The sequence below is a fragment of the Chelmon rostratus genome, chromosome 4 (genome assembly GCF_017976325.1).
Source record: "Chelmon rostratus isolate fCheRos1 chromosome 4, fCheRos1.pri, whole genome shotgun sequence".
Classification (NCBI taxonomy): Eukaryota; Metazoa; Chordata; class Actinopteri; order Chaetodontiformes; family Chaetodontidae; genus Chelmon; species Chelmon rostratus.
The window spans coordinates 15,204,981-15,220,823 of record NC_055661.1 but is presented as its reverse complement, the minus strand read 5'-3'; the positions used below and the strand labels follow the sequence as shown (position 1 = coordinate 15,220,823).

The following is a 15,843-nucleotide window of genomic DNA, read 5'->3' as shown; positions in this document are numbered from 1 at the left end:
CTCCAGTTCTGCAGCATTTACACTAACCTCCCTATTAGCCACCATTGTTGCTTTTGAATGAACAGTTGCATGTCTCACTTAAACTACACCTACTGGTAGCTGCCATAGTTCCCCATAGGACGCCTATTGGTCTTAATCACTGTGGTTCAGCCACATACCTTGAAGCCTGGAAAGATGAATTCTCACAATTCTCTTGTGATCTTGCAAATTCAGCTACTTTACAATATTTGGAATAACAGGGATGTATGATAGGTCTAAAGATCTTAAAGGCATGTGAGATTAGGGGTGGTCCATTTAGGAGAGGTATGATAGTGTAGTGGTGTCTTAATAGGCAAGCAAGTACAGGAGGATAGTGAGGTTTGAAAATAAGAAGCATAAAAGGCACCAACAATAGTTGATAAAAGTTGGAATGAAACTCAAAATTGTGTGTGTTTTCTGTCTTTACATGACTCAACAACTTTTTCCTCTTTCCTCAACTTTATATAATTCATATCTCATTTAATACAATGTAATTCTACAATATTAAAATTAAAATTAAGTATCATTTACACATAGTGCCTTGTAAGTTAAAAGTTTGACTGTGTGAATGAGCATGTGGATTAACAGTGTTGTTAAAATTTAATTTCAAAGAAATTTGGATTAGAAATTAAAATGATAAATGACTTCAGATAAAATAACACTTGTACTTTTATGTTGAAATTTACCTTTTAGATTATTCTCTGTTTTGGTTCTTCTTTGACAGTTGTCTTACCTGAAGATGCTTTGATGCAAACGTTTGTGAAGAAAAGACACATTTATTTTAATCCGGTGTGAATGTGCTCCTTCTTTGGCATCCAGATCTTTTAATTTACAAACCGGAAGTTACCATGTTCCTGCGAGACATAAAGATTTTGCATAATGTGAAACGAGCTAATTAATTACAAGGTGAATTCATCTTACAGCAATATATATTGTATACATTGCATATTTATATTTTCTATTGCTGCCAAAACCTACATTCTTTGACACACTAACTCTAACTAGTGTTAGGTTTATTTTGAAAAACCCCACCGGATGTGAATGGCTTCACTGTCCCGGTCCCTTTAAGGTCTTCCTATTCAGCTTGTGTGGTGTAGCGGATGCACCGCGTGATTCCTTCATTCCCAAGGTGTCTCTACACAGCCTAAGGTAAATCTACCAACACGTGAATGAAGTTGTGTTGTATAAGCTTTGAGGGCTGCTATTTCCTACATTAGCTTGCGTAGTCTACCGAAGTCTAATACATTGTGTTGACTAAAAGATCGTCTCTTACCAAGCTACGAGCGACGTGGCCAATTCATAATTCACTAATCTTGCTATTTACTCCAAATCACTGTGTCACAAAGTATATGTTTTTTAACACATTCATCAAATATCGAAGATGAGTGTGTAGTGAGTCTGTGCAGTTTACGGCGACCTTTTATCTTGTTCAAATTCAGGTGTCACTCCGACGTGACGTGATTGTCGCTAATGCTGGAAGAACACGTTGATTTTACTCCGAGTGTGAAGGCTACACTGTAATTCACTCAGTAAATAAGTCAGGAATAATTGTCTGGGGTCTCAAACTTTACAGTAAGTTTCCTTTTTCATCAGAAAATAACTGGTCCAGTCCAAGGTGTCATGCTTTATTTGTTATTTTGAAACGACATCAGAAGAAATAGGCAACCAAAGAAAATTGATTTTTTTCTAATTGGTTTTATTTATTCAGGATTCAGTTTTTGATGATAAGAGACAAAGAAGAAAAAAACTACAAATCCACACACTGGAGAAGCTGGACAAACGTGCGTGGTTTTTATTTGAGACATGTACAGTGGCCTAGAGAGCTCAACACACTACAACTTTAAACAAATCCAAATGATGAAAACATATTAATCAATCTGATGATGCATGCAGTATTTAGGAAACATGCTGTAAATACACAACCGCAGCAGCAGCTTTACAAACCACCTTAGCACTATCGGGAAGGGTGTGTGAGGAGACCTTTGACATACCCAGGTGGGAACAAACAACAGCAAGAAAATCTGAATCACACAACAACAAATGTAGTTATGAAATAAAAAAAATAGTCACATAATGGAAAAAACAGTTAATTAGATTCCTAAAGAGGGACGCAGCTAATCAGCAATACGCTGTTTGGAAGTTTCAGACGACAGTTTACAGTTTAAATTATTATAAATTTACTGTAGGTTACTATGGTGCTTCTGCTTTGTAAATGTCTGCAAGCAAAACGTTTCATTTTGATAACATGTTGTTGTTTGTTTTCAGCAGTGATGTCGATGAAACATGCCAAGCCCAACTTAAGCCAGTCTCAGGTGGCTGAGATGGTGAAGAGGCTCTACAATGTGACGGCATCAGAAATTCGCCAGCTGCCGAGCTACGATGACCAGAACGTTTATGTGGCGGCCATCGAGGGTGGTGAGTACGTCCTGAAGATAATGAACTCGGAGCACAATAAGAACCCCGCGCTGATTGAGATGCAGACGTGCGCCATGTCCTTCCTGCACCAGAATGGGTTTCCTGCCCAAACAGCACAGCCCACCACCTCAGGACAACTCATGAGCCTGGAAGAAATAGGTAAGAGACCACTCACATTAGACCTGAGGAATTCTGATGCTTGAAGAGAAATGTCTGGTAACTTAGCTGAAGAGATGCCAGAGAGCTAGTAAAAAGCAGTGTATACTACACTGTGGGAATGTGACCAGTGGAGGAGGTAGACTCCCCACCCGTCCTGCCTCAAGACAAAAAAAAAAAAAAAATCACATTTGTAGCTTCAGTCTTTTGCAATATAGCAGACTGTGGCAGGTTCATGTCCTCTGTAATATTAATACATAATAGTATAACATGGCTGTAATACTAATCCTGCCTTAACTTTTAACAGAAACTGACTACGGCTGTCAGAAGTACCTGGTGCGGCTGTTGACTTATTTGCCTGGAACCACTATTTCCAAGGTTCCTTTAACACCAGAGTTACTGCATGAAACCGGCAAGACAGCAGCCAGAATGGACAAAACCCTACAAGAGGTACAACAGTAACACACCTTTGAAACTCATTTATTTTGTTTTGTAATAAACATAAAAGTGGCTAAATTATTGTGACAAGAAAGTGCTAATATGTAAAAGTTCGTTGTCTCAAGACAAAACTTTAAGGTTGGCTCTAGAAAAATGCCTTTTGCATTGTGTAAAAGGCATTTTTCTAGAGCCAGTTTGGTTTGCCCGTTCTGGGCTACTGTAGAAACATGGCGGTGCAATCTGGCGGACAAAGAGGAAGCCCTGCTCCCTCTGTAGATATAAAGAGCTCATTCTAAAGAAAAAAACATAATGATGCTAATTTTCAGGTGATTATGCACTGATGAAAACATAATTATGAAAACTATATTACATTTCTCCCAGTAGAGCCCCTAAATCTGACACAATGGTCCTTTAAAGTGACTGTATCTACCACAACTGCTGTTGTCTTGAATTAAAGATTTGCTATCCTCCTGCTATCCTATTGTACATACATTGTTGGGACGGCTACTTTTGAAATGGATACATATACATAGGCTACCTACACCACTATTCAAGGAGGACTAATTTTGGCTAAGGTCAATGAAAAGGTTGATAAATGGAGGTGCAGCTGACAGCATTTTCCTGCTGATAAACAACCTTTACACTGTGCAGTAATGTTCCAGCCCTTTTCTGATTTCATAAGGAAAATGATGTTGAATTTCCAGCACTGAAAGGTGTTCTTGTTCACCCACCTTGATGCCCTACCCTTGATGGTGTGGCACTCAAAATTGTCCCAACTGCTTTGCTGACCTGTCTGTAGATATTCCAAAAGAAGACATTCCTGCACAGTGCTTTTCAAAGCAACAGAATGACCGTCATATTCTACATATAAGCTTTTCACCAAAAATGATATACTCAGATGTAACTCTTTTTGTAATCACCAGCATTTTCATGAGTGACTGTAATATTTTTCCCAGTAACTGTAATGGATTACAATCAGATTTATTTTGTAACACTGTATGTAATAAAGGGCCAGCCCTTCACTGCTCATTTAACATGAAACTGGCTTTGATAAGCAAAGCAGTTAACAACTGATTCTTATTTCTGGCGTTCTTTTACTCATGTCTTCTACTTTTTCCTCTGCTTTGTGCCTCTCTGTTTTATTATTATCATTATTCTTTGCATTTTTTGTCAGTTGGAGCACCCTCATCTCAGCACCCTGCAGAGAGAGGGGTTCTTATGGAGCCTGTCAAACATTCCCCTCCTGGAACCATACATCAGCGTATTAGATGGAGATCCTCTTCAGGAGGTTGTGAAATCTGTCATGCATCAGTACAAGACCTCTGTGGCCCCCAGATACTGTCATTTCCGCAAGAGTGAGTGACTTGTTAGATTCTATACTCCTATAAATCGTCTTTCTTGACAATGCCTGCATCAAATTCAAACCTGTTTGAACACTTGGATGAGGCAACAGGTCAGTATAAGCTCTCTGCTTCTTCAGAACCTGTGTATGTCGCTGAGTTCATGAGGGATCATGTAGTTTGGTTGCCAGGAAAAACAACTTTTCCTTTGTTTCTTTTCTAAGGCATTAACCATGGTGACTTCAACGACCTCAATGTGCTTGTGCACCCTGATGAGAATGACTGCTACAGAATTTCTGGCATCCTTGATTTTGGAGACATGAACTATGGCTACTACATCCATGAGCTAGCCATTGCCATCACGTACATGATGATGGAGCACCCTAAACCCATAGAGGTGGGTGGGCATATCCTCGCTGGCTGGGAGAGTGTGCTCCCCCTCAATGAGGCAGAGAAAGATTGTCTCTATGTACTGGTGCTGTGTCGCCTCTGCCAGTCGATGGTTTTAGCTCGTTACTTTGTGACCCAGCAACCAGAAAATGCAGAGTATCTGATGATTTCGTCCAGGAAGGGCATCCACATTCTCCGTCACCTCTGGGAGCTCGGAAAGGAGCAGGTGGAGAAGGTGTGGTTTCAGAGTGCCGCGCAGTTCAGTGACAGAAAGTGAGGAAAGCCATTCACAAATTCACATCAGGGTGATTCCAGTGAGCCTTTTGTCCAGATGCAGTATCATTGTAACAGATTTTTTACTGTTGAGTTTCAGACATTGTAGCAGGAATACCACAGTGTGTCCAAATTAGAGATGAGTAGATGATGTAGATGTCGAGTAGCAAAAACACTGCCAGAGGAAGTACTGATACTCATCATCATGCACTGAAACAGCAAAAATAGTCATCAAAACAGCTGAGAGTAAGAGCAAGAAAGGATTTTGAGAAAAGTGCTGCATAGCGAGCAACTTCATTTGTAACTCATCAGGTTAACAACTGTATAAAGTGTTCAGAGTTTAGACACTTCAGTTGACTTGTTTACCTTGGTGCTCCTCTATATGGTAGCAGTCCATTTGGTTGAAGATCTGAGTCACTTTATTGCGTATCTGGCAAAGTCAGAAATGGTCAACCTATTTCTCTCTATTCTCGCATTACACAGATACTGACTGAAGTCACTCCCTATTTGCTGTAGAGTGCATTTACATTTACTGTCTCTTTTTGAGTGTCAAAAGTTTATGCTCTATACTGTGTAGTGCCCTGAAATATTCCACACAGGAATGTAAAGAGTAGTTTCCATGGAATTTACACAATTTTCTGCTAACAATCCCACAATGCAATACTCATTGCACAATTTCCACTGTGCATGAAAAAATGAACAGTTAAGTGACACAACAGCTTCCAGTCATGATGCAAAAAAACACTGATTCAGAAGTGTATAAAAAAGTTTTCTGCTCCTTATTGAGCTATCTTTTAAGTGTCTGTTAAAGAGGGAGTGGTGAGTGAACGAGGACGCAGCCAACGTGTCTCTGGCTATGTACTGCTTGAATACTCTTTCATAACGTCTTCATTCATACATTTTTACACTCAGTAGCAAAATGCTGTGAACATTAAGTGCAATCACATCAGTTTGTACTGTGCAGCACAACACTTGATTTTACTCGCAAAAAGCCAAACTCACTCAAAATGTGTGAATCATGTTCAAGTTTTAAATACATTTTTGAACCAGTGCATCACTGTGAGGTTTGTTTTTGTCAGTGCTGAAACCAAGACAGTCAAAAGACTCAAAAGAAATGTAAAAACTCCTTTTCAGCACAAAGAAATTTGCGATTAAACCTTGTATAATTCAAACAGTTTGAACAAAAAGTAATTAATTGCAGGTTTATTAATGTGTGTCTTTATAATGGGGTGTACAGTAGTGACAGAGTTAATGTCAACCACAAAGAAACAGTTTGTCAAATGAAGAGGATTTGCTTTTGCTTTTGGTGATTGGGAAGGTTCACCTCACATGAGGGATCTTGCTACTGTAGGAAATTTTAAAAATGTTGGGGGCGGGGGTCAAAATTTGCCCACACTGAGGCAGTTACAGAATTTTGGGAGCACTTTTGATTACTAGTAATTAGGGCATGAAGTTGGTGTTTTTTAATGGGAAAATGAAAGTGAGCCCAGACTAAAGCTGAGGTTGGGAAAGTTGGAGAAACATTGTGCCAAAATGAGTTAAAAACCCCTTACTATTACTAATACACTGTTCAAAAAAGTGTGAAATCATCTGTGTGTGTATAGAATGTATGAAGAATGTATATGCATAAAGCTCTGAAGGCAAACGTCTCCCTTGTGCATGCAGCAGCAGAGGCCAAAGCATGTAGCTACATGTACTGTTGGCTTCCTTTAACAAAGTCAGGATTAGCTTTTAGCTGTCTGGCTCTGTTTGAGTGGGTCAGCCCAACATGCTTTACAGAAAAAGAGAGTCAACTTATTCACCTCTTCAACAGCAAGCCACTCTGTTTTCCATTTTTCAGTCGTCGAAGCTGCAACTGTCTTTGCCATCTTATATGCTGGGGGTGGTGTTGGTGATGGCCCAGGTGTGGGGTTGCTTTCTTCGGTAGCAGCTGCAGCTTTTTTACTGAGATGCTGGTTCATGGCACCAACATGACTGCAATTGCAGGATTTCTAGGAAAATGTTTGCCTTCAAGTCATGGTTTTTTAGCAGTCTGAGATTTCCTGGGGCATTTTTTCACTTTGCCCCTGTTAATTTCTGGTGCTTGATCTTGTGCCTTGATTCTAAGCTCTGGAAGGTTTGGATTCTCATGGGATACACTGGTGCTTAGCATCAAATTCATGTGGTTAGCCATACAAAAATCCACATTTAATACTCAGGTTATATGTCAACTAAATTGCAATAATGTCTAGTGATTGGTAACGGAGGACGGATTGTTATGCATACACACATACTATGGTGCAGTATGACTTTCTGTTTCAGTGGGGAATTTAGAATATACCGTATAAGCTTTCAGAATATGTGTTGAACACTTTAACTCTGTCCAAATGTTTACCATTTAGTACTTTGATCATGTGCCAATAACCTCAATAAACAAAGAACACCTCCGAAACAGAGTCTGTTACATTTTTTTCAATATGTATACTTGTTTGAGTCTGGTGGTGAGAAACTTCTTGAACCTAGCCTATTACTTCCAAGTGGGAACAAGCTTAATTGTTAGAAATAGATCAACATTACACACTAGATGCTTTGCCCTAGTGTACACAGAAACCGTTTTACTTATTAAAGTACAACCCCAATCATCAAAACGCCACTTAAATGTAGGTCAGTCAGAGTCTTGACTCTGGCATCTCTGAATTTGGTCAATTTAGATGGACTTTGACTGTAAAACGGACCTTTGGAATTACTGCACATGGGAAATTGGTGGTAGTCACTGATTAACTCACATACATTTTAAAGCAAGTGCTGGCAGCAAAAACACTGTTCAAGTAGAATTGAAGATGATTGCTATAGTTCTGAAAAGCTGCCAGTTTTCTCTGTTCTGTTTCAGAACCACTTTGCTTTGAAAGTAAAAAGACTTGTTCTGTGGAGGAAAGGATCCTTAGGTCTACCTCCTGGTGGTGAGCTGTTCTGTCACTGTGTGCTTTGGTGTTACACTGTACATACCAACATTAAAACTGCCGAAGTAACTGTGACGGCCCTTCAGGAAAATTCCAAATGAATGTGGCTGGATCAGTTATGGACACACATGCACTCAGCAACCTACATAAAAATGCATATCTGATTAGAATTTGATATGTTTATATTTTCTGCTTTCTGCTGCTGTGTCTCATATTCCAGTAAACTACAGCGCTTCCTTCAGTTTTACGTTGGCTTTTTTCAAATTCATGCTATAATGTATTAAAAATAATGGCACCATTCGTCATTAAAAGAGTTTTCCATGCTCTCTGTTAATATTTGTTTTGTTATTTTTTAAAAATAATACCCACAAGGTCCATTATTAGCTGTTGGTGGTGAGATTTTTATATTAACTATTGTTATCCAGGTCAAGATTGTACTTTCACTCTAAGAGATAATAATAATCACAAAAAGTATTTTGCTGTCATATTCACCCTCCATATTTTGCACGAGTAAGGTTGTAGTTATGATTTTGCTAATAAAATGACATTTTCTTAACATGACATTGATCAGATTTGTGGTGGACGAAATGACGAATTTCCTCTGAAGTCCAGCAGAGAAGTTTAAAAAAGGCTGACCTGTGCACAGAAATTCAGTCAGTTGACAGATGAGTATTTCCTCATTGCCATCTAGAGATTGAAATTCATTCAAAGCAAAAGCTAGAAATTCTAAATTTGGAAGGATGTAACATAACATAATTCAAATTCAATTTAGCGACTTGGGCTACTACTACCACTTGGGTGCTAAATAGAATGTGAGATTTATTGTAAAACACTGTTAGCCATGCTGCAGTGTTACAACATCCCACCCAACTGCTAACAGAAAAGTTGTATGCCTCCATACTTCCACCTCCATGTTAGTTTGTATGCTTTTCATTTGGTTTGAGGAGAATGACGCCTGAATGACCAAATAGTTGGTTATATCTACTGCCTCAACAGCAGGCAAATCTTTCAGTTCAGTGAAAAAATGCTAAAAAGGCTAAACTCGAGTGTCATTACAGCTTCAAACATGCTAAACTGGATGAGCAGATAAGCTCTTCAGTGGTGTTTGGAGGCCCGACAAGCAGTGGTCACAAGACCACAACCTGACAGAGACACTGTTCTGTTCGGCAGGCAATTTTTGTGGTGAGCGAGCTAACAGCTAAGAAGCTGAAACCTCATTCAGAAGGAGAGTTTGTGGAGAGCCTTGTTGCTGCTGTGGAGCTGCTCGCACCAGACAAAGTAAAATAGTTCCAAAAAGTGAGTTTATCTGGAATAATTCATAGAGGTGAAGGAAAACCTGATGTGGAAACTCAGTGATAGCAAGTGGCCTCCATGGTGGACATTACAAAGTAGCTCTGAGAGCTGAACCTCAAGCTCCAGCCATCTTCTCAGCTCTCTGCTTTGAAATGTGAAATCATCTGAAGTGAATTTAAAGCTGTGACAAAGAAACACCGCATTCTTCTACTCTGCAAGAACAAACGCTATGATGTGTGACGCCTCACCAAGGAAAAGCAGTTCCAGCCATCACAGAGGTTAGTGTCACACTTACAGCTTATTATGGCCTTGGGTGCTGCCAAGGGGGACAGATACAATTGCTGCTTAGTGACAGCCCTCGACACCACCCCTATGAAAAGTTTGGAGGGCCACCACCGAGAATGGCCCTCAAGGAATGTCTTGAATATTGAAATGGCCCTTGATAGGAAAAAGGTTCCGCACCTCTGCTCTAATCCAACATAATCCAAAGAAAACAACACACCCGTCCAACTCAGAATCTGAAGCCAGGCAGCAAAACTCTAATCAAACACCGAAATCTCTTAAAGCTGCAAGTGTGTGTGCCAAGTTAAGGCTAGTCTGATCATTGTCACTGTCGAGTGAAGGGCCACTCCTGCACTATGTCCTGACACACAACACTTAAGTAGGTTAGATGCACAGACAGATCATATGTATGTTACAAATCAATTTGCGCAATTATTTGTGCATTATTTATTTACATTAACATCTCTTCATACATTTTGGACTTACATTTTATTATGATTCAGAGCATCAGTTCAGTCTAGTCTTTACTTATGCATTATTTAGTTCAAGAACATGCTTTGAAAACTTGTCATATGAATTGTTTTAGTCCTGCATATCTCTGTCCTTGCACCTCTGGATAAAATCTGGTGTAATACTGCCCTCCTGTGATCACCATGAGCTCCTACTTCCAAAAGAGGCTGCATTGCCTTCAGTTAAAAAAGACAAACACAAAAACAAAAACAAACAAACAAACAAAAACAAAACAATTGCAAAATAGTAGTCTGTACATCAGGCATGTACTCTAATTAAATGTAGGAAAGGCAAGGCAAGGCAAGAAAAGGCAGCTTTATTGTGCACATAGCACATTTTGTTCCCCAGGGCAATTAAATGTGCTTTACAGGGTAATAAAAGTAGAGCAAAGGTAAAACATTTATCATTTTAAAAGTGCAAATGCAGCTTCATGTGGAGGCCCATGGAAGTCAGTGTTTTGAGAAGGTTTCTCGCTAATTTGCAATAGTAAGTCATTATTTTGAGATGCAGAGTTCCTCTCATGGAGGAAAGTGATACAGGAGATACAAAATTTTTAAGTATAGAGCAGTTCAGTTCAAGTAAAAATATAAGATTGAAGAACACAGCAAATGCTCCCTTATTTACATGCACAATTAAATATACAGTTAAAATGAAAGCTATGCTAAGGAGAATGTTTTTAGCCATTAGGCCTACTGGGCAGAGCAGGTAGTGCAGAATGACAACATTTTAAACTTAACATAAAAGTGGTCAGGAGTAACTTAATAAGCACACCAGTTGAACTATAAATTGATGGCACGGTTCAAAGAACTCCTATGATTGGTCAGTACAGTGTCTCAGTATGACATGACAGACTAGACACCTATTATGGCTCATTTTAAGATCACACTTTGTGGCTGTTCATTGAAAAGGTCTGTGCAGCTTCCAAAGAACAGGGCCCACGACTCTTACCAGCATAATCACCTCATGCAGCCTCACGCACAGTGTTCTGTTTGAAGACTTTCTGAAGACCCGGCTTTCAACTAACTCCACTGTAAGTTGTGCAATAGTAGACGCCCAGAGCAAAAGTGACGTAGTAGAAGGAGCAAGAAATTCCGCAAATGGAGGAAGCTGGGGTGAATGGATGGGTCAAACAAGCACGACTTTCACAGAATAGACTGTGGTTCGTGTCCTGTCATCTTTTGCTTCATCTAACCAAGAGCTTTTGGTACCTAAAACTAACCAAACTGCATCTGTTTCACAACATTAATCACGTGCTAGAAAGGCTTTGTGACGGGTGGCTTGACCAGGATGAGAACTTGAGTGGGGATCTGGTTTGACTGTCCACAGACACACGTATAAGGCTGAAGAAAAAGCTTGTGACTTTTACATTCTGTGCTGCCAGCGTCTTCCCTCCTCCACATTATCTGCCGAAAGATGATGGCTAAGTGCACTTATCCTCTGTTAAATGACTGGAACATGAAGTCCATTAAAAGCTCACATATACTCATTTAGTTAATGTCAAAGCCATTTGAATGTATTTATATATTACTTTTACACGTCGGTGGAGTGTGAGGATTTGTTTAATTTTGTCATTCTATAGCTCATTTATCATGTTTTTCAGTGTTTGTGTGAAGAAAACACACTGTTAATATAATTCACAGTTATTAACCAGTGGTTTATGACAGCTTTCAGAGTCTTGCTGTGAATGTTAATGTGTAGTGAGCTCTGGAATAATTGCAAAAGGTGGTTGAGATGCCATCAAAAACAAACTAAACCCATTCTACAAGCACCACAATTAGGGAGAAATCAGTTAAGAGTCTAGGACGGTGGTACAATGTGGACCTGAATGATGTTGAACAGGTTGTGCAATTTAGAAAGGATGTTGCAGAAGGGCTGGAGAGAATAGATAAATCAGGGCTCCCAGGAAAACTGAGGTTGTGGTGCTTGCAGTTTGGCTTGTATCCTAGGTTAATGTGGCCAATGTCAGTATATGAAGTCCCATTATCTGTAGCAGAGAGAATGGAAAGGCTAGTTAGCTCTTATATTAGAAAATGGTTGGGTGCTCCCAGGTGCTTAAGCAATGTAGCTTTGTATGGGAAAGGAATGCTTCAGCTGCCAGTATCCAGTCTAACAGAGGAGTTTAAATGCACTAAGGTTAGGACAGAACTTTTATTATCTGGGAGTAAGGACATGTTAGTTAGCAATGTGGTTCCGAATCCTTCTGGGGGGAGGAAATGGAACCCAAGGGCAGCAGTGCAGGAGGCAGAGGCAGCTCTTAGGCATGCAGAAATAGTAGGAAATGTTCAATTTGGCCGGGGAGGCTTGGGGCTTGGCCCAGGCAAACCAGTGTGGAATAAAGCAGGTCTAAAGGAGAAAAGAAAGCTTGTAGTGGAACAGGTGCGTAGGCAGGAGGAGTTGTTAAGAGGGGCAAAAGCAGTTGGTCAAGCCAAACAGGGACAATGGTTGAATTGGGAAGGTGTTGAGAAGAGGAAACTTAGTTGGAGGGACCTGTGGAATATGGAGGAAGGCCGTATTAAATTTCTGATAGGGGCGACATACGATGTGTTGCCAACCCCGCAGAACCTAAGTCTCTGGGTACAGGGCGATCAATCGTGCCCACTCTGCTCGGGTACAGCAAGTTTAAAGCACATTTTGTCAGGTTGTAGAATTAGCTTATCACAAGGCCGGTATACATGGCGGCATAATCAGGTGCTGAGAAGCTTAGCCGCAGGCATTGAGGAGAGAAGGAAGCAGGTGAATTCTGGAAGTTCTAGAAAGGAGAGGTTAGATGTGCAGTTTGTTCGAGAGGGGGAGAAAAATAGAGCTGCTAAGTCAGGGAGAAAGCAGGGAGGTGGCTCCCTGGTAGGGGCTGATGATTGGCAAATGCAGGTCGACTTGGGAGGACAGCTAGTTGTGCCCCAGGAAATAGTTTATAGTAATCTGAGGCCAGACATTGTCTTATGGTCCATGAGTAAAAAGACTGTGTATTTTATTGAGTTAACAGTCCCTTGGGAAAATTCAGTGGAGGCAGCTTATGAAAGGAAGAAGACTAAGTATGCAGATTTAAAGACAGAATCTGAGCAGAGGGGATGGAAGACCAGGGTCTGTCCGGTTGAAGTGGGGTGTAGAGGTTTTGTTGCAGGGTCAGCTGTTTCACTGTTGAGGGAGCTGGGAGTGCATGGGCAAAATTTAAGAAAGACAGTGAGGGAGATGTCAGATGAGGCTGCTAGGTCTAGTCAGTGGATATGGATCAGGAGAAATAATAGTAGTTGGGGGGTGAAATAGGGACAGTGGGGGGGCAGGCAGAGGACATGCATGCCTAACCCGGCAAGAGAAGAGGTTAAAGTCTGAACAAGACACCTCTCCTCTGCTCTGCTTTCCCCGCCCCATCTTCTCGCTCTGACAATAGGAAGAGAACCAGGAAGTTTAGATAAGGTGGGGGTGTGGCCAGCTAGAGTCTCTCTTTGGGACCATGCGGCCTGTTCAGGTGAGTTTGCATGGTAAGGCACAGAGTTGGCTTGTTTTTTGATCTTTTTGGTTGTTTTCCTGTTTTGTCTGCTTCTTGAAGGAAATGTTAGGGTTTGTTTTCCTGCTCTGTTTGCTTTTTGAAGGAAATGGTAGGGTTTGCTGCTTCTTGAAGGAAATGTTAGAAGAGGCTGTTAAATCTAGTCTGTGGTTTAGGCCTCCACCTTCAGCACCTTCTAAATTTTCCACCCCCTACCCGAACAAGGGTCTGTATCCAATCCCTACTTTCATCTTTTGACTCTACCTCTTTATTTTCTATCCCCTACCCGAACCAGGGTTTGTATTCCCACCCCGCTTTTTCTTGGTGCAGTTGGTGAGAGGCAGGGGTAGATGATGGTAGTGTGGCAATCGGCAGTTACATGTGGCATCTAGGCCTGTGGTAGCATTGTAGCAGCTAACAATAGCTAAAGCGGTGAGAGTATGATAGTATCTTAGCAGTTAGTATTGGTAGCTAGCAATTAACATTAACAGTATAGGTGAATCTAGCGTTATTGTCTTCTTCTGTTCCTCTTAGCAGGTAGCGGTTAGCACATAACATTAGCTAAATGGTAGCATCGGAACTGTATTGTCTTCTTCTGTTCTTCCTAGCGCTTAGCAGTAGCATTAGCAATAGTTAAATGGTAGCATCGGTACTGGCCACTACCTGGAGCATCTCTGGGTCAGTTGAACGTGGCGGTGCTGTTTGGATTGTGTAGGAGCAGTGTGAACTGGCACTAGGGGGGGTGACTCTGGGACGCCGGAGTTCACTGCCTAACCTCCTGGAGGTGTAGTGGGACTAAGTAGGCGAAACACTGTTGAAGGGAGGTTTCCACCTGATGACCCCCAGAGACGTGTTAGGAATCACTGCTCTTTGGCAGGTATAGAGGCAGATTAGAGCTCCAAGGTTCTTCACTGAGAATGAATCCTCTTTTTGAGCACAAGTATCTTGTGTTTAAATTAACTACGCCACCTGCTGGGCACCAAATTGCACACTGACAAACTTAGCAGCTGGTTGGTGAACATACTGCTGCATACAGCTGCTAAATACCCAATTATATTGTCAGGAGTTGGTGAAGAGCTAAAGGCAAAGTGAATACTGGACTTCTGAAGATGTCCAACAACACGGCTCCAAATAATGCCACCGTTCACTTATATTTACAGGATGTATAACTAAGCAGCTGTTTACTAAAATGTTAGCCGCATCAACTTTATAGAGCTACAATATGTTAGACATATGTGAGGCTCAGCTTGTTGTTGATTTCTGCCCCCAAGTCTGAAAAAAAAAAGGATAAATGAATGCAGCCTTAATTAGAAGCCTATGGAAGTCAGTATTTTTAGGAAGTTTCTCATTGTTTTGAGATACAAATTATCTAGAGAAAGTTTCTCACTGTTTTGCAATAGTACGTCATTATTTTGACACACTAAATCATTATTTTTACAAAGTTTCTCGTTATTACATTTTGGACTTTTATTTGATTTTATTATGATTCAGAGCATCAACTCACACCAGTCTTTATTTGTGCATTATTTATTTCAAGAACATGCTTTGAAAACTTGTCAACTCAATTGTTTTTGTCCTGCATATCTCTGTCCTTGCACCTCTGGATAAAATCTGGTGTAATACTGCCCTCCTGTGATCACCATGAGCTCCTACTTCTAAAGGAAGTAGGAGCTTATGGAGGATCCCGTCAGTGGACCATTTGACAACCAACGTTCTGGGAAATGGCTGCAGAGAATCTAGAACTTATATTAACAGTTTATTAACATTTACAAACACCCACAATGTGGATTATTGCAGGGACCTTTTATGAATGTCCTGTTTAGAATTGCAGATCACTTACTAAGATTTGACTTTGACTTTGACATTTTCCTTTAATGAATTTTCGAAGTGATGCACAAGGCAGAACAAAGGGTGTAATAAAAATAAAATACACAATTTCATATTAAATATTGAAATATTGTTCTTATTACTCCACTGTATGTATTCAAGAGCTGCATTCACTATGGTAGTTACTTTGCAAATGATCGACGTACAAAATATGTTCAGATACAAAAATAGGATCAGTTGTTACAGATTAAACTCCCCAACAGTTTATAAAGTAGTTAAAGTACTCAGCTCCCCTCAGCTGACTTTAGAATTAAAATACAACTAATATGTCTAAGCATTTGTAATAATAATTTAATAATAGAGGTGATATTATGACATTCATAGAGCAAAATGTGTTTACAGTAGTAAGTAAGTACCAGTACATTCATAATTCTTATCTAATATTCTACATTTACTTCAAATTTATGTATGTATTTGT

At 40.2% G+C, this 15,843-nt stretch overlaps 1 protein-coding gene across 1 annotated transcript; it reads left to right on the top strand.

Moving 5' to 3' along the window:
* Positions 1–1,109: 1,109 nt before the first annotated feature.
* On the top strand, positions 1,110–7,445 carry LOC121605684 (hydroxylysine kinase-like). The gene is made up of 5 exons (XM_041935712.1): positions 1,110–1,167; positions 2,284–2,592; positions 2,897–3,039; positions 4,202–4,382; positions 4,592–7,445. The coding sequence occupies exons 2-5, from the start codon at positions 2,289–2,291 to the stop codon at positions 5,032–5,034; spliced, it is 1,071 nt and encodes a 356-aa protein (XP_041791646.1). The 5' UTR covers positions 1,110–1,167; positions 2,284–2,288; the 3' UTR covers positions 5,035–7,445.
* Positions 7,446–15,843: the final 8,398 nt, after the last annotated feature.